Source organism: Natator depressus, chromosome 16, assembly GCF_965152275.1.
Source record: "Natator depressus isolate rNatDep1 chromosome 16, rNatDep2.hap1, whole genome shotgun sequence".
Classification (NCBI taxonomy): Eukaryota; Metazoa; Chordata; order Testudines; family Cheloniidae; genus Natator; species Natator depressus.
The window spans coordinates 22,344,674-22,369,363 of NC_134249.1; the positions used below are offsets into that span (position 1 = coordinate 22,344,674).

At 41.3% G+C, this 24,690-nt stretch overlaps 1 protein-coding gene across 3 annotated transcripts in view; it reads right to left on the minus strand.

Annotated features, from left to right (window-relative positions):
- Nucleotides 1-2,835: 2,835 nt before the first annotated feature.
- TTLL11 (tubulin tyrosine ligase like 11) overlaps nt 2,836-24,690 on the minus strand; it is a 114,278-nt gene continuing 92,423 nt past the window's right edge. The window contains exons 7-9 of one of the 3 annotated variants that reach the window (XM_074973727.1): nt 24,407-24,664; nt 18,994-19,100; nt 2,836-6,042 (exon numbers count right to left, since the gene is read on the minus strand). In XM_074973727.1, coding sequence (XP_074829828.1) covers nt 5,753-6,042; nt 18,994-19,100; nt 24,407-24,664 — 655 coding nt within the window. In that variant the 3' untranslated portion in view covers nt 2,836-5,752. The remainder of the gene's footprint in view (nt 6,043-18,993; nt 19,101-24,406; nt 24,665-24,690) is intronic. The other 2 variants (XM_074973728.1, XM_074973729.1) reach the window with 2 other exon arrangements.

Consider the following 24,690-nt stretch of genomic DNA (forward strand, 5'->3'; position numbering starts at 1 on the left):
GGAAGTTTTCATCTTTATAATCAACTAAGGAGACAGTCACATTCTAGTAGACGCTCCACAGCAACATAAGAAATTACACGTATAGATTCAACATGGTGCCAAATTAACAGAAATCGCTAATAGCAGCATCAATTTGCTGTGTGCGTGGGCAAGCTGAAAAATAGAACCATAGAATTAGGCAGAACAAAGAGAGAACATGTGGTGGAAAAGAAAACAGATGACAGATGAATGGGTAATATCTGGAAGCTGAACGGTCACTGTCCAACAGACATAACAATTGCTAGTGATGAAACATGGAACAAGGTCAGACAGTGATGAACACAGGCTTGATTTTTCCATATGGTGTTTCCATGAATAAGTGGAAAGATTTCAGTGGTAACCAGTCTAATAAAATACATCCAAGTACCAGTCTCTTACTGCTTTTCTCCCTAGGATGAGTCATCAGGATTTACTGATTAACATCAGGACATTAGTATTCATATCCTGAATTAAACCTCTCTGGTCATTTTTTTTTGTGCAGACTGCACTAGCCCAAGGGTTATGTAAAATTCATTTTGCTTTGGACTCTAAATAAGTTTCAGAAGAAATTGCCAGAAATGGAGGATGGGGCAGAGAGGGAATGTGACTTTGCCATTAAGTCCCCAAAGAACAGCCCTGTTCTATATATTCTCTACAGGGAATAATATGTCATGCAGTTTCCCAGTTGTATAAATACATGGACTTAGGGTTACAAACGTGTTGACTATTCTACAACGCATTCTTTGTCTTTGAAAATTGGAGGCAAATCAGCTATATCACATAAGCAAGAAATAGATACAAGCTATGAAAAATCTATATTACATCCATCAGACCAAATAAAGAGTGGCAATATATAGAGACCCCCTCGTCTGAGTTTATTACAAACTGCAGTCTTCTATCTCACCTAGACAGAGAACTGTTATGAGATGAGACAAATGGATATTTCAGGGCATGGATTGTACTACTTGAAAGATCAAAGAAAAGGCACTCACATTCATAACATTTCAAATCCAACTCTGATACAAGACTGTCTTTATAGGACATCAATCACAAGATGAGAGAAACTGTACGCTATTTTCTAGTAACACACTGCCAATCGCAAGACAAATGCCAGATGCCACAGAACGAGAAGTAACCATTTTTCAACTAGTGAATGTCTTCAAATATATTACAATAAAAGTGTGAAAAAAGATCCTTTCAGCTTCATCTGTCTTGACAGATGCCAAAACTTGGAGCATGGCATTTTATCTTCATACTGCAATAATCTTTATGAAACTTAAACAAGGCTGAGGATGGTGGCTTCAGCCTAAAATTACACTCTTCACTGCACAATACACAAAACATTTCAAGCAGTCTGGCCATTGCAGGAGAAAAGATCTGCCTTTGAAAAAGGAGAGGACAAGTCTGAGAAGACAAAAGTACTGCACCATCTGACATTAACATGGTCCAGTTCATATTGTTTCTAATTGGCTTAGTTTGTCTTCTCACTGCACTCTGCAGTACCACTACTGACTACCATTAGTAGGAAGTTATAGGCTGCATGCAGCTTTTCTCCAGTCAAGAGCATAAACTCTAAATTTTGTTTGTGTAAATTCATTTAGCCCATTATATTAAACAGGTGTCAAGCTGCTAAATCCTCCACTGCAGCGGAAATGTATCCCCAAAGGTCATGTTCAGAAGAAACATAAAATCTTGTGTAATCTCTGGTGTTTCTAATATGCCTATCACTGCAGTATCTGATTTTCTGCATGCCTTAAAACTGGAAGCAGTAACTTTTCTGTTAAAATGTATGTGAAATCAAAATATACTGTACTCTTTTGGGCTTTTCATTGTCCTAAAGGACAGCAGGTTAGAGGATAGGATGTGTAGGTCCGAAGGGAGACAGAAAAAACAGTCTGACACCACTGATGTCGTTACAGCCCATTGCATGAAGGCAAAATCTGAAATATTTAGGAAAAGGGGATATATTATTTTGGAAAGCCCTCAGGTACCACGGTGAAGGGTGTGATATAAAACCTAGAGAGAGAGAAACTGTCCCAAATCATCTGGTCCAAAACCAAAGATTGTTATACAACTTTCCCAAGACATTCCACTTGTCTTTAAAATAGGGTGTGCAGATTTTCCTGCCTCTTTCTCTTATTCTAGAACTAACATCTCCTCTACTGCAGTCAATGCAAAAGCCGATCTCCCCTCTCCATTTGTGTTGCCCTACAGTAGGCTTCCTCTGTGATGCCCTGAGGTATATCCATGGAGTACAGGATCATGTACGGTATTTCATTGTGTAACATTTTGTGTAGAACTTCAGCACCACAGAACTCCATTTGGGAGAACACCCTAATGATGGTGACCCTAGTGATGTTTAATAGAACTCTGAAACATCAAGCGGTAGTCGAATACCAGTGTAAAGATCACCACTATCAGTCTGACACTGAAGTATTATCGTTCTCGCCCCTCTGTTTAGGGGACAAGTGCATGGGTCCCAGGGTTCTCGCTGTGTTGCCTGGGAGACGGTCCGCTATGCAGACTACATACAATTTCATTAAATATCACAATAAAGACAGTGGGTCAAATCCTGTCTTTAGCTACACTCACTGCAACCCCATGTAGGCTTAAGTGGGACTTAACTGATGTCCAAGCTTTTTGCTAGCATGCTGCACGTGAAGGAATGAATTCACCTGATTACCTCTGACAATTGAGAGAGATGAGATAGGTGAGTTAATATCTTTTACTGGAGCAATTTCCAATAAAAGCTATTACCTCAACTACCATGTCTCTCTCAGCACCCGGGACCCACACAGCTACACCACCACTTTGGAAATTCTAAGATTTGCCGTTTTCTTTCTTTACTAAACCATAACCAGTTTTTAATGAAAACACCTCTTAAAATGCCTCTTTTTTTGCTTGATTATTGAGTTACCTCAATCCTATAATAAAGAGGAAACACCAAATTTCAAAATTCGAAATTCTGAAATTTAATCAAAGATCAAGTTTCACAGCAAAAACTGCTGAAATTTTAATTTCAAAACATACCATTCAAAATCTTTTTTGCAAATAGCAACAATTTTTGTAATAAAATCCAGTAGATAATTACTAACATTTTTCTGAAATGTACTGAAAAATAGGCAATTTTATAACAGACCTGCTTGCAGAATTTTGCAGTAACCGTGCAAAATTTGGCCCATCCTATCTTAGATCCTTGTACAACACCTGCCACCACAGTATCGGAGCACCTCACCATCTTTACTGTATTTATCCGCACATTATCCCTTTAAGGGAGGACAGTGCTATTATTGCTGTATTACAGATGGGAAAATGAGGCACAGACAAAGTGACTTGCCCAGGATCTCTGAGAAAGCCAGTGGCAGAGTACGGAATTGAACCCAGGCCACTCAAGTCCCAGAATGCCTTAAACACTAGGCCATACTTCCTCCTCTTCATGTCCTGTAACTATGCTAGCTCGGTGACAGCATGGACAGCTTTCAAATTAGCCCTGGTTCTTGAATTCTAAAGAATAAAAGAAAGGATTTTTTCCTGCAGCCATTTGGGTAAGTGCATTACCGTTAGCTGCAATTATACAAGGGAAGCTTCCTTGTCAACAGTACCGAAGTTCTAAGTGTTAAAGTCTTGCTGAGGCCTAGCCCCCCAGTAAGGTCAATGGGAGTGCAGACTAGTGGGTCCCACAACTTCTGTCCTATGAAATAGGAGTAAACTATATAATTGTGTTTAAAAAGAAATCTAGTAACATAATCCAGCAAGGATTACTGTGTTCTCTTGTACATCTTTGTTCTAATACATATTTTTTAAAGAGAAATTTGAGGACATATGCAAAGGTACGGCTCTAGGGACCACTCCCGGTCCAAAAATGATAGCAAAAATATCCAATATGCAATTTGTCTAGCTTTTTACTGTTAAATCCATTAGTTACAGTAACAGACACTTGAAAAACTAGCTCGGCACAGTTTGGTGCTGTACTGTGACAGAATATTAATGACGGCATTGAATGCTGGCCAAAACATGCTACAAGTACAGAGAAAATATGTACAGTAGCTGTTCAAATAATTATTAAAATAAAAAACAAAGTATGGAATTGCTCCTATCTGCAGAGCACAGTTACAGGGTAACATGCAGTGGCACAGAGAGCTAGTGCTCACGCAGTAAATAAAGCACTAAACTGTAATGAACAATTCTAGTTGTCTTCCTCTCCAAAGGACCAAACAAGAGAATTACCTTCATTTTAATTTGCAGTCTGGCCCCAGAGCATTGCTCTTTTTTATTGCTGTAACGGTGCCCAGATGCCTTGAAAGCCTCTCAGTCAGATGGAGCTACACCGATCTACACCCACTAGGACCTGACCTAGATGTTAATGAATTCAGAGGTCTGCCATAACACTAAAATAAAGGAGTAACTAAGGGCCTAATCCAAACTAATGGGAGTCTTCCATTGACTTCAACAGACTTTGCTTTCAGGCCCTATGGGCCTGACTCTACATGATGCTAAGTGCCCTCAACTCCCAACCCAATGGGAGTGAAGAGTGCTGTGCCCTGAATTCAAACTCAGGCTCTCACAGAGGCTTACAGGCAAGAATGCCCTCACACTTGTCCCAGAAGATGAAACGCTTGGATCAATCCAAATTTCTTTATTAATTGTGTTGGACCATGGGAAATTGGAGATCTCAATGGCGGGGTCCTCAACCATTCAAGGCCATGAAGATCATAACCAGCAACTTGGGATCTGATCCTGCCAACTGTGACTCACCGAGGCCTGACCCAAAGGCCACTTAAGCCCCACTGACTTCCTGGGGCTTTAGGTCTGGCTCCTAGGCCCTGACCCTGAAAAGAGAACAATGTTGGGGAGCCTTTGCAGTTCTCTTTGCAGGATCAGTGCTCATCACTCCATATGCATGCAGTCCTGCTGAAGTACCACCTATCAGTTTAGTGAACTTAATGGAGCTGGTTTTGGATATACGGGTGAGCAGGATTGGTAGCCATTTTAACCTTTTCTTTTGACATATAACAGCAGTTGGAGTAACAAAGGCTGTGTACAAAGAGCTGGGTCCCAAAAGTAGTTATGATTTCAGCGCTTTAGGATTGACTTTTTAAAAAATCCAATATGTAGCTGCTGGCACCCAACAGACAAAATCTGTATTAATACACACAAAACAAAATACAGTTAAACCCTCATAAAAGAGAGACAAAGCCTAAAATGTGATCAAATGCATAATTTTCACTTTTAGTTTTTAAAAAAGCACACAATTTATAAATGCCAGTTTGCATCTCCTTACTTGATTTCAAAACAATGTCCAGAACACACAGCGCAGCTCAAAAACTATGTTGCTCATGTTGCAGAAATTGGCTTCTCCTAGACATTACTGAAGCTGAAATTCCTTCCGTGAGGTTGCTCCTCTCAGTCAGTGCTACCAACCCATGATGCCAGTTATCGTAACATTGCATTTTTGCCCCTTTGTCTTCATAAATGATTTTCTATAAACTCTGAATAAAAGATGCAGTTTGTCATTTCAGCTATCTTGTATGTCCACTGGGGAAATAATAAACAGCCATTTCCACTGAGAGTCATTACGTGGAAGGGGAAGTTTGCAACACAGTCATTTCTGAAGAGCACAAATGAGGGAAAGCTGTAATAAATAACAGTGACTGTCAGATGGAAGAACTCAAGAGCATGTGTTCAGGGATCAGTTTCCAGCCCTGTCATTGTCTTTTTTCCTTGATAGCGCCCATCAAGACTGATAATTTCTATAATCTGTAAATTTATTGGCAGCAGTCATGCGGTTCAGAAGAGGCGCATGAGTAGCTGGGGTGAGGTGGAGTCCATCTGGCTGACAGGTAACCAGTGCTGCTCGGCGTTCCGTTATTCCTCGGCTGCAAACCAGGCGCTTCTCATCAAGGATGGCTAGATGGTATTCACAGAAATCAATCAATGATGCCACTTGCTCATGAAGTGGGAGTGACTTGTATCTTCTTTGAGCCAGGCAAAAGAAAGCTTCTACGAAGGCTTGCAAGCACATCCCTTCAAATAAGAAGAGAGTTTATATTAGAATCATGGCACAGACTTCTCTCACATGCTGCAGTCTTGTAATCTAATATGTCTCATTTCTATACCCCTGTTCATCCCAAAGACTGGAAGTGAATGTACACACACACACACTCTCTCTCTCTCTCTCGCTATTAGTTAACTCCTTTGAAATTCAAGAAGCAACTGCCTAGAATGGTCACAAGCAAAATACCCATCCTTTGCCCTTCAAAGACCAAAATGAGACATTTTCCTTGTATTTGACACATTAATCAAACAGCTCAAAGATTTAAAAGAAGTGTCGCAGAATAGCAAACATGCCCAAATTGGGTTATAGACGGGTGACATTCCTGAAAGTAGAACCTATTCATAGGGATATGCTGTGATCTCTACAAGCATCAGTCTGACCTGATAGTCTGGCATCTGGAGGTAAATGGCTACAGGAACTACTGATTCTAAGAGGTTGTGAAATTGAATTGACACAAGATCAGCCCCGATTCTTGTTGCTTCAGACATTACATTGAAATTGAGTCTGACACACACATGCTGAGAGAGAAAATATAATCTGCCCAAGGAAAAAACAAGTCATATTTGCAACTGAAGTGTGTCATTTTAAACTTTGCCTTCTTAGAGATTGGACCAAACCAAAAATCTCAGATCTGAATATACTCCAGATTTCAGGGTGTTTCTGTTTATGGCTCTGTAAACCTGGTCCCATTAATGGGTGCCCTCAGAAATGTACAAGTGAGTTATCGTAAACTTCCTATCCTCTCTGCTGACAATGCCCTGTCCAGCTAGCCATATCTGGCCTTTCTGCTGAGATGCCCGCTAAGGCTACCAATTAGTGACAGTCCTGGTAGTGGTGTTGGCAATGTGGACACTTTTCCACTAGGAACTGGACTGTGACTCACCAACTCGTTTCACATAGGTCACCAAACAGCCATCAGATGGTAACAACTTGGTCTCTACTGACCTAGGTTGGATTTGAACCGGCACCTGGAAATGAAAGGCTCCATGTTCCATCATCACTCCTCTCAGCAACTCAGTCCCTCCTTTTTTTTGAAATTTACACTCTGTTGTTGCACATGCAAAAGCAGAACTTTCCAGTCCACAATTCTTTGCAGCTGCTTTTCCTTTCCAACTAAAGGAGGCCACAAATGGGAGGTTGGGGCCTGGCTGGCCACACAGTACTTCACAGGCCAAGTGCAAAGACTGGAACCTGCACTGTGGGCAGAGATGGGATATTCAGCTCATGGCACCTAAGTGCTCGGATGGGTTCTCTGCGGCAGCTTTTTGGCCTACTTTGGCTTTTCTAAAGTCTCTTTCTCTGGCTTCAGGGAAAGCTGCTCCTGCTATGGTTTTGCATTTTTTAGATGTTTGCTGTCAGTCCTTACTGCACTAAGGACTGGTACTTTGACTTGAATGTTCTTCATTGAGGGATTGCAGATGAATACTCAAATTCTCTCTCCTCCCCAACAGCAGCCCTTAGCTCCTGCTGCCTTCTTCACCCCTGCCTTGGTAAGACTAAACATTCAGCTGAAACACCAGCGCTAACACCCCTGCTTTGATGAGAGGTGCCCTGAGATCTTTAACAAACAGAAGGGGTTAGGAGCTCAGGTTTCTCCCTCCTCCAGGAGATGGCACCTCCAGCCACACACACAGCATAGAATGCACACAGAACCCCTTACTGGATCACCATCACCACTGCCTCCAAAAAGCTGGGCTCTCCTTTAGGTCTCCTATCCAAGTACTAACTCCCACCCCTTCTTACATTTGTACGATGGTAAATTCATATCCCAAGGTGGGACAGACGAAGGCACACAGCAGATTGATCATATGCACCTCAGTTATTCTAAAGGACTGGCTTCCCTAGTTGGCTCCAAGAAAAGAGTCTGCTAAAATTACTTGTGGGAGGATGAGTTCCACTCCTTTTTCTACATATCTCCCAGGTGAGTGTGTAATTTTACTGACATCAGGAAAGAGAATCTGCTTAACCTGAACAGAGCCCTCTAGCACAGATGATCTGTTTCAATTGTAGGAAACCCAAGCTCTTGGAGTGTGCAATAAGGGAAAGCAGAGCAATGGCAAAGATTCCTCTGCAAAGTTCAGCTTCTCTGATTCCCCGCAAACAACCCGTAGAGAAGCCAGACACTGCAGAACCAGGACTTCTAAGGTGTCCTCTGACTGTATCACATTAACAGCATGTTACAATGGCCATGGGAAAGGGTAGCAGCACATAATGCTAATTCCTGCATTTTGGAACCTTGCCGTAATACCCTATTTAATTCTTAATTAAGGACCTATGCACCACTGTACCTTTGTACAATGTCAGCAACAAGGAGCTGTCATATCTGGTTTGCATCTTAACTGGCTCACCCAGTTAGAGCACACACTTAAGGGGATTATTTTAAGATAAGATGCTGAGGGGTTTTTTTAAAACTCAATTTAGGTTTAATTGATGTTGCAAGAAAAAGCATCTTTTTAAAAATTACCGTTCCAGTCTGAAGTATAATTTCTCTTAACTAAGATGGCAACTGGGGTCACTTACAAGCTCCGCGGTAAAACAGCTTGGAAAGAAATTGTTGGGTTATCTGAACGCAGCAGCTGCCAGCTCAGTACATTATTTTATCAGTCATGGGGAGCTATCATGTGGGGAAAGGGCCGATTCGCTAGCATACACATTTCCCCCCATAAGTGACACTCATGCAGAGTATTTAATGGGAAAAGGTAAAAGCTGCTGTTTTACACTAACAGAAACAGCTATGGTGTGATTTACAGTTGGAAGTGGGCCAAATTCAAAGCCAAATTGCCACAGATCGCTCAGGAAGATTATTATGTACAGATTTATATCACATTCCATTTTTATTTTTCCCAGAAAACTTCTGGTTCACTGTAACCCTAAACAAATCTGGTAAGTCTCGGATGCTGAAATGCTGGGCTTGACAGTTCACCTGCCTGTGATTCTGTTGCTAATACAGTTCGGTCAACTCATCTCAAATAAAAGATTCAGTCCCACAGTGAAATTCTAAGGGGAAGTCTGCACATTTTCTGTATGATTCCTCTCTGTAGAAACACCACCACCCTCCCTCTGCAGAGACAGTACTTTGAGCACCTGGAAACCTCATTACTGTTTTGTCATTGTAAAAATAAGGGGGTTCCTAATGTAGCTATACCAAGTACAGTGCAGGGATTCAGACATTATTAAACATCTGATGACTACTATCTTATTTTCAATATACATTCAATTTTCCCCTCTGATATTAAGACTACATTTGTTCCCTCTATCACTCCTTTGAGCAATATATTTTATATATTCCCCCATGTGCCTGATGTGTATGTCATCTGTTATATATAAGGCTAATATATAGTATAGTTTATCTTCTGATAAACTAGGTAAAATAATACTTGTCTAAGGGTGCAGGTTTCATTACCATCTGTGAAGCATTTTTAGATCTTCAGCAGGATCCAAGTATTTTTACAGGTGTGATATCTGGCCACATTCTAGCAAATTACCATTGTGTATCATTGAGACACTTGTTGTTTATGTAGGAGAGAGATAAGAGCCATTTTGTAGAAATAAAATACTGATAAATTATGGAAGGGAATTCTCAGCTGGAGTGATTTTTTATTATTCTACCGCTTTGTTCCTTAAAAAAAAAGAAAAAAGTACATGCACATGTGTATGTGTATAATTAGAATGACTAGATGTGTGTGTGTGTGGAGAGGGGTTGTTTGTTTTCGATTGGGGGTGTTGGTTTTGTTGTTCTAAGTACACTAGGTTTAGGTCTTAGTTGAAAGATGCTAGCCTGACAGCTCTTTAGTTTATTATAAAGCGAGCATTTGAGTCTAAACTAATACCACCTAACTGATATAGTGCTTTTCATCAGTAGAGTTCAAAGTGCCTCACATCCTTAGTGTATTTATCCTCATCACAACCCCCCTGGGAGACATGGCAGTGCTATTATCTCCCTGGTTCGGACGGGAACTAAGGCACAGGGTGGGGAAGTGACTTACCCAAGTCACAAATGGAGTCCGTGGCAGAGCCGGGAGTGAATCTGGGTCTCCCAGGACCTAGGCTAGTTCCAAACCACGGATCCTTCCTTTCTGATTCCTAGAGCAAGTGCTGTACAACAGGCAGTGACGATGCAAGGTTCCCTCAAACACCCCACTGTGACTTAATTCTCACCTTGAAACACCACCTTTGTCACTGGGAAGGCATTAGGTCTCTATGGTCATTCCATCCATAAAAATAACGAGAAGTCCTTAGAGGTGCCCCAAGGACTCCACGTTATTTTTGCTGATACAGACTAACATGGCTACCTCTCTGAAACCTGATTCCATCCCTAGTTTTACAGCTATAGCTGCCAACAATGGCAATGGTATTTTTTGAGATGGGGACATCTGTCCAGTAAAAAACACCAGACTTATTGCACAAAAGCAACTAAGCAGCTGTCAGAAACATATAGCCTTATTTTCTTATTGGACTGTGATAGCAATTTTAGAGTTTAAGTTATAACACTTGATATATTTAAGCCATTACTGCAACAAGAAAATCACCTCTGAACTCTATCTTGACAAATTAGTGTGTCTCAGGTTTACACATGTGAACGGAGCAAGTATGGAGATCATTATCCACTAAAGCAGGCTAGTGAAACTAACTATCAGACAGTAGTATGCTTTCTTCATTTCATTAAATGACAGACAAGCCAGCTCACTAAGAATGGTGATTAGCGAACTGAGGCTAGTCCAGACCAAAAGGTCAGCCTAGACTCCCATTAAACAATGGGATTTATATTTCACCAGAATACAGACACACATTGCCTAGAGTATTGCTAATTTAGCTGAAGATGTCACAGCATCAACTCATCGTTCGTTGTGATTGTCTCATGGAACTCTGGCTGTGTAGAATACGATTGACTGCTCATGAAACGTTTTTAAAATGTATTACGCAGAAGTGATTTGTTAGTTACGGAAACATATTTTGCGGCATTCTTTATTTATTGAGGAAGGCAAACCTTGTCTCCCACTAATAAAAAAGGGTGGCAAGACCGTTAACAGGTAAAGTGATCTTAGATATTTCTATTTAAAGAGTGTTAACTGCAAATGTAAAAGTACTGTAACTATTTTATCAGACAGTAATAGACTGAATGTTAAGTGTTTACTGAAATCAATGGATTTTGCAGAGATGTAAAATAGGTCCCAAAGGCTTTTACATAAACATCGACTTCTACCCCGTGAATGAATCAAGATTTGCTAACAGGTTCTTAAACACAATCTCAATGAAATGTAATAGTAAAAAAAAAAAAAATCCAGTGAATCAAAGTCTGCCTTAAAAAGTTACAATAGTGTCCTGATCTTGACCTAAGATTTCATAGCATGGCTTTAATCCAATTATAAGGTACCTATGGAACATATTTAAAAGAATGATTAGTAAACATACCTCAGGCACATTACATATATACTAGACTACAATACCTTCAAATAATGAGTTTGTAACACTAAACCATACATTTAAAGGCTAGCTAAATTAAATGATTCATTACCTTAATATTGTCCTGCCATATTGTACAGCACACAAAGCGAAGTCTCATTTCAAGAAAGCACTTAAACATGTGCTTAACTCAGTCCGTGCTTAAGTCAAGCAAGTGTTTAAGTAACATTTCTGAATATGGATACTTTCCTGAACTGGGGCCTGACCGATTAATATATTAATTCCATGTTGTAAGATGCTCTTATCTGTGCAAGTTTGTGTCCCGCACTGTGAATACTACCAGCAAATTACAGCATATTATATACTTATTAATCTGCTGATTATACAAGTAAAGTAATCACAGATGTGTTTTCCCAGAGAGGTATCAATATAACACCCACCTTACTGCCACAAAGCAATAGTTGCAGAAAATAAGACTCTATAGCGTAATCATTTACATGAGGTTGGCCTCCATGATATAGCAAAGCTTTTGATAATTTAGAATCTACTCTGTGACTAATTAAATATGCCATTCCTTTCTTCATATAGCACCTAGATGGCAAATGCAGCAATTCTGCATACACTCCCCTCCCACACTATGTATATGCAGCATCTCTTTCTACATTGCCCTCCTCCACCCATGCACAGGGATTTGAGGCAGGCAACAGAACTGTACTGTAAAGTCCCAAAATGGCATCATGTGGCTTTCAGTTATGGCTGAGTATTACAACTGGCTGTAGTGCAAAGTGTTGGGCTGGCTATTTTAATATCAGCATAAGAGGAAGACAGTCGACAGCAGGGGATCCCTTGATTTTCTCCATTTGAGCCTCATGCTCAGATGCCAAGGTGATGGGTGCCATATAAATGCTCATGATAATAATAATAATATTTTGAAGGTACACAAGAGCAAGCAGCTTTGTTTCCTATTTTACAGAGCTTAATCCAGACAAGAATTAATGGAAGAAAACTACTGTCTATCTCTAGTAGCCAAACCTTCTCATGAACAAATCATTTTCTTTGGTGACCTCAGGAAAATATGTAATGCAATTTGCGTTAAATAGCAGAAAATGCAGCCATCGTAATAGCATCTCCACTGTCCGATATTGCAAAGTCATTTAATGGTGCAGCAGTAATTTGCTGAGCATTAAGTACAAAATTGTAAATTAATTAATTTGGAAAACTAATTTTGCAAAGATTTTTGAGGAAAAAACCCTCCTCTATGCTTAAAAATACAAAATGTTAAAACCAAAGTCAACCCAATGATCTATGTATGTGCACTCAACTCTAGCCCCAGGGGTTATCAATGTGTACTCAAATCTATTATTACCATTGCTCACCATGGGGAAAAAAGTAATTACATAAAAGAAAGTCTACCCTTTAGTGGGAGCAAAAGATAAGTGCCATACTCAGGAAAGAGGAAAATGCTGAGATTTCAGTTAGCTTGTTTTCCTTTGAAAGGAAGTAACAAAAACACCATTATATAAGCAGAGGGAATAAACACATAGCTTAGAATAGGCACAAGTCAGCTAAATACAATGGCCCGTTTTTAAGACTAAACAATATGATTTATACTGCAGACATCTGTGTGGTGTATTGGAGACTTTTGTTTAGGGGAGATGAAACCACTTTTAAGATCTATGTATAAAACCACAAAAAGCATCAGGTGAATAGTATACTGAGCATGTTAATATACCACTATTTAGAATATATGTCTTTCAAAGAATTCTATAAAAAGAACGAGGAGGACTTGTGGCACCTTAGAGACTAACAAATTTATTTGGGCATAAGCTTTCCTGGGCTAAAACCTACTTCATCAGATGCATAGACTGGAAAATACAGTAGGAAGATATATATAGATATAGATATATACACACACTGAGAACATGAAAAGATGGGGGTTGCCTTACCAACTCTAATGAGAAATCAACTGTCATTTTAATTGATTTAATTAAAGTGACAATTGATTTGTCTCGTTAGAGTTGGTAAGGCAACCCCCATCTTTTCATGTTCTCTGTGTATATATATATCTCTCTATATATCTTCCTACTGTATTTTCCACTCCATGCATCTGATGAAGTGGGTTTTAGCTCATGAAAGCTTATGCCCAAATAAATTTGTTTGTCTTTAAGGTGCCACAACTACTCCTCGTTCTTTTTGCTGATACAGACTAACACTGGCTACCACTCTGAAAAGAATTCTATGGGACAGCTTATACAGAAAGTCTTTGAGCTTGAGAAATGGAGCTTGTATTGACTCCTGCCCCAGCTGGCATCAGACTCTGTACCTTTCATTGGAGACCCTCAAACCTATCATTGTTATTCATTATTTATACTGCCCTCATCAGGACGAGGGCCCTATTGTATTGGGTGATTTACAAACACCAGAGAAGACACAGTGCCTCTCCCAAAAAACTTGCAAACTAAGAAAACAGAAAATATAGCAACATACAAAGGGCAGGTGAAATCTGGACATTAAACTCTGGTAGATTTCTTTTAATGAGTTAAGCAAAGGATTAAACTTCACATGCCCACTGTGTGGAAGGTAAATATTAATACTCTCATTTTACAGACCACTAGACTGTGGTACGGAGAGGCTAAGTGACTTGCCAAAGGTCACACAGCAAATCAGTGATGAAGCCAGGAATAAACCCTCGTACCCTAACAAACATTTTTCATTTGGCTTTTGGATTCAAGGGGTTCAGCGTTGTTCTTTGGGAAACATCCTGTTTGCAGCCTTTGCCCTGGGGTTGTTCTGACTCCCCTTCAGCTGCCATATTTTTTATTTAAACAAAAATTCCAGGTGAGCAATTTCTAATTTGCCTGACAGAGACTGTTCAACAGAACGTGAAGTCTAAGTGGCAGAATGCCCTGGCAAACTCCACTCCACACTTGAGCTCTCCTCTCATCGCACTCTCTCTCTTGGATTAGTGGTTTCTCATCTCTCACTGGGAAGTGGGAACCTGTAAATATTTTGTTATTACAAGCTCTTCCATTTCTTCAGCCTAGAGTGGCCCTACTAATCCCCCTTCTCTAAAGCTGACTCTAGTGGATTGCATCTGGAAAGTCATCGGGCCATGGAAACAGATGCAATTCTCATGAAGTTTCTCAGCCAAATTGGGAACTTATTTAAAATGTGGTTTAAAATCACAAGTTGGATGTAAAGAAGTTCTAAAGTGGGTTTTAATGACAAAGCAGCCTAACTCTGACTGATGGTATTTGGTGGGTATGCACAACTAGTCAGAATTCCAGGCAGGGGGGTGGTTGTAGCAAAACAACCAACTCGGGGGAGAGAATACGATAAAATTGGCTTCCTGCTCCATTTTATTGCTGTTATTTGACACTGAGGTTAGCATTCTACAAAACACAAGCATCAAGACTGTTGCTGTAACCAAGGCCCTACAGACTACAAGACAAGACACAGAAAGATAAGAGGCCCTGGGAGAGCCAGAGGAAGGAGTGTACGGTTTATCTCTTGATCCAGTCCTTTTCTGTGTGTGCCATATGGACCTCATGGAAGAAGTGGGTCTGTAGAAGAGAGCAAAATGAGGAAGGGCTTTCCATGCACTAGGGCAGAATAGTAGAAGGCATGAAGGCAAAGGGGGAGAAGGAAATTATGTAGAGTGTAGAGTGTCAACACCCTCCCACCGCTTTGAATGAGAGTCTCAGTAATTCTACAAAAAGAAAAGGAGTACTTGTGGCACCTTAGAGACTAACAAATTTATTTGAGCATAAGCTTTCGTGAGCTATAGCTCACTTCATCGGATGCATTCACATTCACTAGGCTGGTACAAGTTGTTCTGCTTTGCCATTTACATCCATTTCAGGATTAGTTTGTACTTGATGCGGAATTTATGCTGCGGCTTACATCCTAACTGACTTTGGCCCACTGCCCTTCGAGGCTGCCTACTCTGCGAGCTCCCTGAGGTACAAAACCCAATGGGCAGACGTCCCCCAGGTGCTCTGCACTTTTGCTTCTCAGCAGACACTGCAGATATACCACAAACCCTGGAACATGACTGATGAGGAGAGCTTACATCTAATAACTGCCTTGGCATGGCTAGTTTCACAAAATTTGTTTGCTTTATTTGCCTATGTGCAGTTAGGGGTCCCAAACCCCTTTGCTTGACAATATCGTCATTCACATTTCCACTTCCTAATACAAAAGCTACATGAGGATATTATAAACCCAAGCCTTTCACATTTTTAATAAAAATGACAATTAGATTGGCTCACAAGCAGCAGAGAAGCTATTTAGAGCTACCTATTGTTCAGTTTCATCAGGGTCCCGAGTACATATTAAAACTCTAATAGAGAAAAAAGTCATTTTTAAAATAAATGTCATCGTTTTCTAAATGTGCGGGTTTTAATTTGCCTTTTAACACTCTTGCTTCCTTTATGGGTCCTAGGTGGGAGTCTGTTTAGCTCTGGCTCCCCTCCATGCAGGTTTATCTTCATTCAGACAAGTATCAGACATAAGGAGTTTATTCTTCCCTTGTTGTGTGCACATAAGTTTCATTAAGCTTATTGGAAATTCTATGAATGCATAAAGAGGCCCCTTTAGAGCTTCAAAAGAGACTTGTGAGATATACCAAAAACTAGTCTACTGTATGTGGTTGGTATGTAGAGTAAGACAAAGTATAAAGTTGATACTAGTGGGAATAAAGGTAGCAATCTAGTATAAATATTCTAGGTCCAACTTTTCTGCCCCTGCAAAGCTGAAGGGAACTGTATTCTTAGATCACAAGCTTTTTGGGACAGGGATTGTGACTTTATAGGAGATTATACAGCACATAACACTATCAGGCTCCAATCCTGTTGGGGGCTTCTAGGCACTATCACAGTATAAATGTTTAATAAGAGTAATGCATAGTAATAATACTTTGCTTTAGATAAGGGAATTCTGCAGAGCAAGGAACAAAATCCTCACTGCTAAAGCACAAGTAAAGAAAAGAAGATGACAGGGCATTAGTTGGGAAAAGTACCAGACTGGCCAAGACGGTCAAGAGAGACTAATGATTTTTGGGTGTCCAACCTGAGACACCCAAGAGGGGCCAGATTTCCCCAGTGTCCTGAGAATCCACTCTAGGTCTCAACTTGGGCACCCAAAATCACTAGTCACTTTGGAATAGTTTGACCTCTAGTCCTATTTATCCACACACAGTCCAATGCAAGCTTGTCAAGATGGAGTAGACTGGGAAAGACTGAATGGTCCATCTTAATTACAATCATGTACCACGAAATCCCCTACTTCGAAGGGCTAAACCCCATTAGTACCTTAGAAGTGAAAGGTTCCATATCCCATTATCATTCTCCTGCATTATCAAGCCCTCACGGCTTTAGGACTAAACTCGGAACCATTATAAGCAATTGCATCTCCACAGTCTTCAGTAAGTAGCATCTGCTTCCATGAGAACTGAATTAGCCCTTAAGGCCCAGCCAGAACAATGTGAAGAGACTAAACAAATATTCTTATTATTTAATAAAACGGCAGCTCCCCAAGCTTCCAGTCAGGACTGGGAGGGCTCACGGTACTGGACACTGGACATGCTCACAGACAGTAACTCCCCCTGCCCCAAGCAGCTGACATCTAAGCAGACAAGAAACACAGGAAGGGGAGTGAGGGAGCCAATCAAATGGATATCTTTTTAGGGACACTTGTTGGGGAGGTGCTAGTTTTCTAACTATATAGATAAATCAGGACTTTCCCCAGCTGCCCTCAGCCTAGCCACTAAACATTTGCTGATTTCTTGAAGACATCATGGCAGAAGTGGGTCTTGAGAAGGGATATGACACAGGAGAGGGTAGCAGTGTAACTGATCATTGTCATGCATAAAGGGTGTCACCTGGGGAAGTGTGACGGCAGTGGTGAGCAGAGCAGACAAGTGGCAACTGAGGCTGGCATAACCAACAGAGCCCAGAGGATGAGGCAGCAACACAAGAAGAGAACAGATTGGTTAAGTAGGAAGAGACAGAATTAAGACAAGAAGCTGGAACCTGGGTAGGCGGTAGAGGGGGAGTCAAAAGATGATCTGCATTTTGTGTGGGCCAGAGCGGGAAATGGAGGCGTGAGGGAAGCCAGAGAGGAGGAGGATGTTGCTAACTGGAGTGTACAGAAAATGAATCTCTCCCCCATCTCCTTGTTCTGGTCAGCAAAACACAGAGAAACACTGATAAACAAACCAACAATCTGTGCTAGCACAACTACACAAGTAGACTGGACAGATTTTGCTTATACACAGTAATTTAAGACGCAAACAAAACATGAAAAACTAATCCAGAATTAACAATGGGCCAGATGGTAATGCTAGTTTGAAGCAATAAACATGAAAAACAGCTTCCTTCTGCTACTACTGATCAATTTCCCTATTTAATCAAAAAAGGCATGTTTCTGCTACCACACATATTCAGCATTAGAGATGGGGTTTCTTTTTCTATTCTCTTCTTCTTTGCTTAATCCAGCAGCAAAACTTCAGAACTCATTTAAAACATGAGAACTCTTAGCCCTTAAAATGATAATTAAGATGAATACTTACCCTCAAAGGTTCAGATTTAAGCCTCACTCTCTATTGCCAACAAAGCTGTAGTAACTTAGCTGCCATCTGCAATACCTTGATAGGAACACCTACCCTTGCTGCTCCAGTGAATTTTGTTATTTAATGAATTTCTCTTTTGAAAAAAAAAACAAGCTTTTTGATATCACTTAAATTTGGAGCCAATTTAACAGCTGAGTTGTAGTGTAAGTTCCTGCTACAATGCATCATACATCCCTTGCTCATCACAAAGCCAAGGACAGAGAATGAAGAGCTGTAGGGTGGAACCTGCTATCTGAAAAGTAAATGAATGCAGTACTTGGATTTTACCAAAAATAACCCAGTTGGGGAGCAGAATTCACCAACAAAGCAGCTAGACATATCTGTTTGGAGCTCTTGAATTGATGTCTGTTTTATTAGCTGTGTAAATTACTGTCTGAATGCAGGGTGCACCAAGTTATGCTGGAATGGAGACCTCACTGGGAGTGTTATTAAGGATACTATGGATTTGGTGGACCTGGATGAGGCATCACAGCATCTACTTATGTGAACATAAATGTGAGGCACTTCAGCATGTGCATTAACAGGTGATTGGTAAGTGCCTTGAATTCAGTGCAAGGCTGAAGGCAAAGTGCCGTCAAACACCAGATGAGTTTGCAGGTGCAGGTGACAGTAAATGCACCTCCAAAAACCAAAATTACACTTGCAAAATTGCAAGCACAAAGAAGAGGCTTTGTGAAACCCAAGTCCAACGAGGGCCTGAAAACAAGGGTGACCTACCCTACACACATGAAGGGAAGCTAGTATAGAACTAATGGGCCAAATTCTGCAGTCAGATGCAGAGGCACTGTTCCCACAAACATTAGTGGAAGCTGGATGTGCATTTATAAGGGCAAAATCTATCTAGAAACAGGAACTTACACACTCTCCCAGTATGGAATGGAACTACCTGATTCTCTTTGGTCTAGTCCCATACTATTCCATCTTCTTGTGATATTGATGTACAGAATATCCACGGAAGCCATTGAAAAATTGCTGTTACTCAGCTTGCAGTTCCTGTTAAATATAAACCAAATAAAGAAAGAAAAAGTATGATTACTTCCAAAGTTAGCCAAATTGTGGGAAGGGAACTGGGATAAAGGGTTTATCCAGGCCAGATGGGCAACTATGAAGGCACACAGAGCTCAACTGAAAGCCATGGCCACCTAGCTTGCTGCAGATATCAATCAAATTAGCACTCGTTAAATATACATGGGCTATGACGGAGAAAGTCCTGTACGGTCTCACTTACAACATCACGTATACAACCAGCCTTCCCATTTGCTCAGAGCACTCGGACACCAGCTCTGATAGGGACTAGCTGTCAGCAGATCCAGTGTTGTGGATACTGCCACACCTCTAAGTAAGTTCTGAATGTTCAATGTGTTCAACTTCATATCAATATCCTGAAAACATCAGGATTAACAAGCTGCTATATATGTTTTTCGATCAGCTGGGTTTTGCAAGAGATAACCAAAAAATCCACTTACTATTTCTCATCAAAAATATGGCTTGACCAATTGTTACGACCTGCTACCCATTAAAAGAGGGGTGGGCAAACTACGGCCTTTTAATCTGGCCCTCAAGTTCCCGCCGGGGAGCAGGGTCAGGGGCTTGCCCCGCTCCGGCGCTCCAGTCGGGGAGCGGGATCAGGGGCTTTCCACGCAGCTCCAGGAAGCAGCAGGATGTCTCCACTCTGGTTCCTATGTGTAGGGGCAGCCAGGGGGCTCCGCACCCTGCTCCCGCCCCAAGCTGCCCTCCCTCCCCTCCCATAGTTCCCATTGGCCGGGAACTCTGGCCAATGGGAGCTGCAGGGGCAGCGCCTGAAGACTGGGTGGCATACAGAGACGCCTGGCCGTGCCTCCGTGTAGGACATGGCACTGTGTCCGGGAGCAGCTTGAGGTAAGCGCCACCTGGAGCCTGCACCCCTGATCCCCCCCCCGCCCCGCACCCCAACCCCCTGCCCCAGCCCTGATCCCCCTCCCAGCCTCCGAATCCCTCGGTCCCAGCCTGGAACACCCTCCCGCAGCCCAAACCACTCATCCCCAGCCTACCCCAGAGCCCGCATCCCCGGCCAGAACCCTCACCCCCTCCTGCACTCCAACCCCATGTCCCAGCCTGGAGCCCCCTCCCACATCCTGAACTCCTCATTTCTGGCCCCACCCCAGAGCCTGCACCCCCAGCCGGAGCCCTCACCCCCTACCCCAATTTCGGGAGCATTCATGGCCCGCCATATAATTTCCATACTCAGTGGCCCTCAGGCCAAAAAGTTTGCCCACCCCTGCTTTAAAACAAACAAAACGAAGTTTTGTTTCTCACAACGCACAGTCAACTGTGGAACTCCTTGCCAGAGGATGTTGTGAAGGCCAAGAATATAACAGGGTTCAAAAAAGAACTAGATGAGTTCATGGAGGATAGGTCCATCAATGGCTATTAGCCAGGATGGGCAGGGATGGTGTCCCTAGCCTCTGTTTGCCAGAAGCTGGGAATGGGCAACAGGGATGGATCACTTGATGATTCCCTGTTCTGTTCATTCCCTCTGGGGCACCTGGCATTGGCCACTGTCGGAAGACTGGATACTCGGCTAGATGGACCTTTGGTTTGACCCAGTATGGCCACTCTTATGTTCTACCCTCCTGGAGTTATTATTATTATGAGTCTACCACTGAATGATACTCACTGATCCATTTGAAATGCCTGTATAAAGCTACACGGAGTATCTAAGAGATTGATCCTGCAAGATGTTTCTGCTGGAAAATATTACGTGTTTTGCTGTTTCGCACTTCCAAGTAGCTTTTTAACCCACTTAGCTATAAGAGAGATGGTAATGGTTCTTTAGAGGTAGAGTGTGGGCTGAGCTGTTCTAGGTACCCTAGGTGCAGCCAAGCATGGGCTTAGGCTGTATTTCATAGTATTTCATTTTGAGTTCCTTTTGTGAACAAACTGAACCCACCGAAAGAAGGTAAAGCTTTGATTGGCTACAACTTGTGAGGACAGTTTGTAACCACCTGCTCATTACACATACACTGATATACCTTCCATTTCATTCTTGAGGAAAGGAATCTAGCAAATGCTCTGACATGGGCAACAAGAACAGAATCTTTTATAAATTTACTAGAGGACTCTTGGAAGAAGGGCACAGAGACTGGAGAACTCTGAGAAAAATCTAGATTTTACTGATATTAGAGCTGAATTGAAGAGACACCAGAGAACACGAAGGAAGACATTCTTGCAGTGAGGTATGTTAGGCACCCATTGTGGGCCCACTTGCCCTGCCCAGATTTCTTTGCGATGTCTATGTGGCATGAAGAATGGTCTGCAGCTAAAGTCAGAAATCATTCTCTTAATAACGGACCCCAACCATGTTTGTCCCTGGCTTTGATTTGCCACATCACTCCTCGGTCTTTCTGAACTGATTTTGAATGGGCCAGGTCAGCGTGCAACTAGCCTTCATGCCTATGGCCAATGAGACGATCCCACATGCCAAAGGCAGACAATATCACACATCACTGACGAATGTCCTCTGACAAGATTTGATGGTGCTCTGAGGGCTCTGTACTTCGCCAGTGAGGCTGCTGCAAAATGGCTTTGCAAGTTCAACATTCAAAGACAAGGAGAAGAAGAAGAATTATGGAATAATCTTTCAGAAGAATATCTATCCGTCATTTATAGTGAAACATTTATACTATGCTCGTCACCAAGGTATCTAAATCAAGGCTTTATTCAACAGTAAAAAACACACCGTAGTGAACAATCCGGCACTGGCCTGTGGATGGAGCAGATGCCCCACAGTCTTTTCTATCTATATAACTCTATTTGTTTTTATTCATTCTTGACTGCTAAGGGCATCTGCATGGAAAGAGGATCTCTGTATTTTAAGAGTGCATTTGCTCCTGCTGCTTATTTATTTTCTCATAGTCAATGAAAGACAGAAAATGGGATATGTGTACCATAACTGGAACATGTACAGCCATTAAAAAACAATGAAAATGACAAAATAAAAGTATATGAAAAAATAAATTGAATTCCTTGCCACTGCAAGTTGCAATTTCCTGATGCAAATCATTAGTGCACAGTGTATCAGTGAGCAGCATTTGGAAAGCCTCCCTCCTGGCTGGGAACAGCAGGGTATGCACCCACAGCTAGGGAAGTCACCCTTCTTCAATATCTCCTCTTCACAATGTCTCAATCCAAACACACTCACATTCCTCTGGTTTACTAGAAATTAAACAAGTAGATCTGGACTATGAAAAATACTAACATTTGTTAGAGACCATCAACTGGCAGTGGAATAAAGGCCCAAGTGTTCCTACTGAATAAAGCTTTGGACCACAGGTCAGTCTATGCCCATCTTCTTTTAAGGATCTATTACCTTTCTAAAAAAGCTAAACATGTATCTAAACAACAAGTATTGTAAAAGGAAATTACCTTTGTCTCCAATGCTATTACTTTCCTCATTTGTGATATCTGAATTATGTTTGCTACAATGTTCCAGAACTTACTTTTCCACATACAAATATGGGAGGAAAAAATAACTCTTCAATAATGTCTGTCCCCAACAGATTCAATCCACAATGCCAGCTGAACTGAGTGACAAGCCTAACCACTTCAGAACTGCCGTTTGTATAAGCAAAGATCCAGACCGACATTTAGCTGGATGTTTTCAAAGCAGCACAGGCAGGTACACAATCATTTTATTTGGAGCTTAATTCTTCAAAACAGCAGGCAGGAGTTTCCCAAAAGGGTGAGAGGACAGGTCAACGTCAGCACCAGGAGGTGTAACAGACTCCCTTACTCTGAACACCCCCTTGTACTCTAGATTCCCTCCAACCTTCTCACACCTGCTCCATCCAAGTATAAGGGAGTCTCAGTTGCTCAAACATGCATATTGAAGAACTGGAAAATGGAGCAAGAGGGAACTAGTTAAAGGAAAATGGGGGCTTTAAAAAAATAAACTAAACTAAGCTCTACGAATAAATTCTAGATTCCTGTTTAACTATTTTAGGAAGCCAGTCATACGAAACTAGAGTCCTTCTGCTCTTCCAGCTTGTTCCCCAGCCAAATGGATAATCCTCAATTTGTGGCATCACAACAGTTTTCACGACAGCTAATGCCACTGTCACAGACAGCAAGTACACCATCATCCAGTTGCATAAAAAGGGTACTTAATAAATGCTGACGTACACTGTTCTTATGCGCATAGTGAGACAGTGATTTAGGTGAGATAAATACACTTAGATATTCCCCATTTTACCAGAAGAAAAAAAAATATGGGGCTTGCCAGATATTAGCATAATTCACTCAAACTGCTGACTCATGTAGCACATTTCAAGAGATGGACACTGTGAAAACGAATTAAGACAGAGTATATTATGTTTATTTCCCCACTCTGTTCTGTTTTGGGAGGTACAAGTTAGAGTATCCGTGTTGCCAGAACATAGCGCAACTATATTGCTCCTGCAGATTATATCTACTGTATTTTCAGAGAAGGAAATATGATCAAAATATTCATTTATAATGAGGCAGAATTTAAAACAAAAAGTGCCTACAGAGAGAGGCTTGTTATCAACTACAAAACACTAAATTCACCAGCCAAATAGCTTCGGAAACTCAGCTGTATCCAATGCCAAAGGAAGATAAACACAGAAAGATTACCAGAGTGTCCTTTCATTTTGAAGAGCTTTTGATACTGAATGCTAAATTTTGAAAAACATTCCACTCAGTAACAATTCTGTTCATAATATTTGAGCAATTTCTTCTTCCCTCATTTACATCAAAGGATACTGGTATGAAAAAAATACCCAAGATTTTATTTTTGAGACCTTCTGCTCAAGCTGCTTGTTCCTTTAAAGAGACAATCCTCAATTTAAGGAATGACAATTTCTACAGCTGCCAATGGCAATGTCACCTATTAGCCATTTCCTTTTCTTTTCCTGTTAAATACCAAGACAAACTGCAAAAAATGGGAACTCTCTTCTTGTTCCTATTAACAAGAATTCAGGTAGGGTGTCCCCCAATCCCATGCTTGTGACACCACAGTTCACTACCATGCAAACAAGTGTGTTCTCTAATACTGGATGAAGCGATCACTAAAGGAATCAGAGCAATAGACTGATTCTAAAAGAAGAAAACTTTTGTATTATGCACATGTATTTATTTCAATAATCAGCAATGACAAGAAGGAAAATACAGAAGGGTGTGCAGCTGTTCAGCAGGATTTGGGGGAAAATGTTTTCTCTGGTCTTAACTATTCTATCACATAAACACAAGACTAGCAGTGCTATTGGATAGGTCTGAGAGATCTTAAATCCTTTACTACTAACCTTATAAATGTTCTGAAACCTGTTGGTCCCAACTTCATTGTCCCTTTTACTCCAAGGAATCGGATAAACAATGCAGCCATTCTGTCCACCAGTCGCAGATAGTTGAACTGTTTGGCATACTTTGGAAACACTTGCTTGAGACAAAGGGAGGGTAAGCTGGCTTCTGGATTTTTGCTGATATCATGTTCCAATTGGTCTGTTGATCCTGGTTCCAATAGGTCGTCTTTTGTGTCTGATGAATTCTCAGACAGTTGAGATCTGTAGCACAAACAGTAACTGTACCT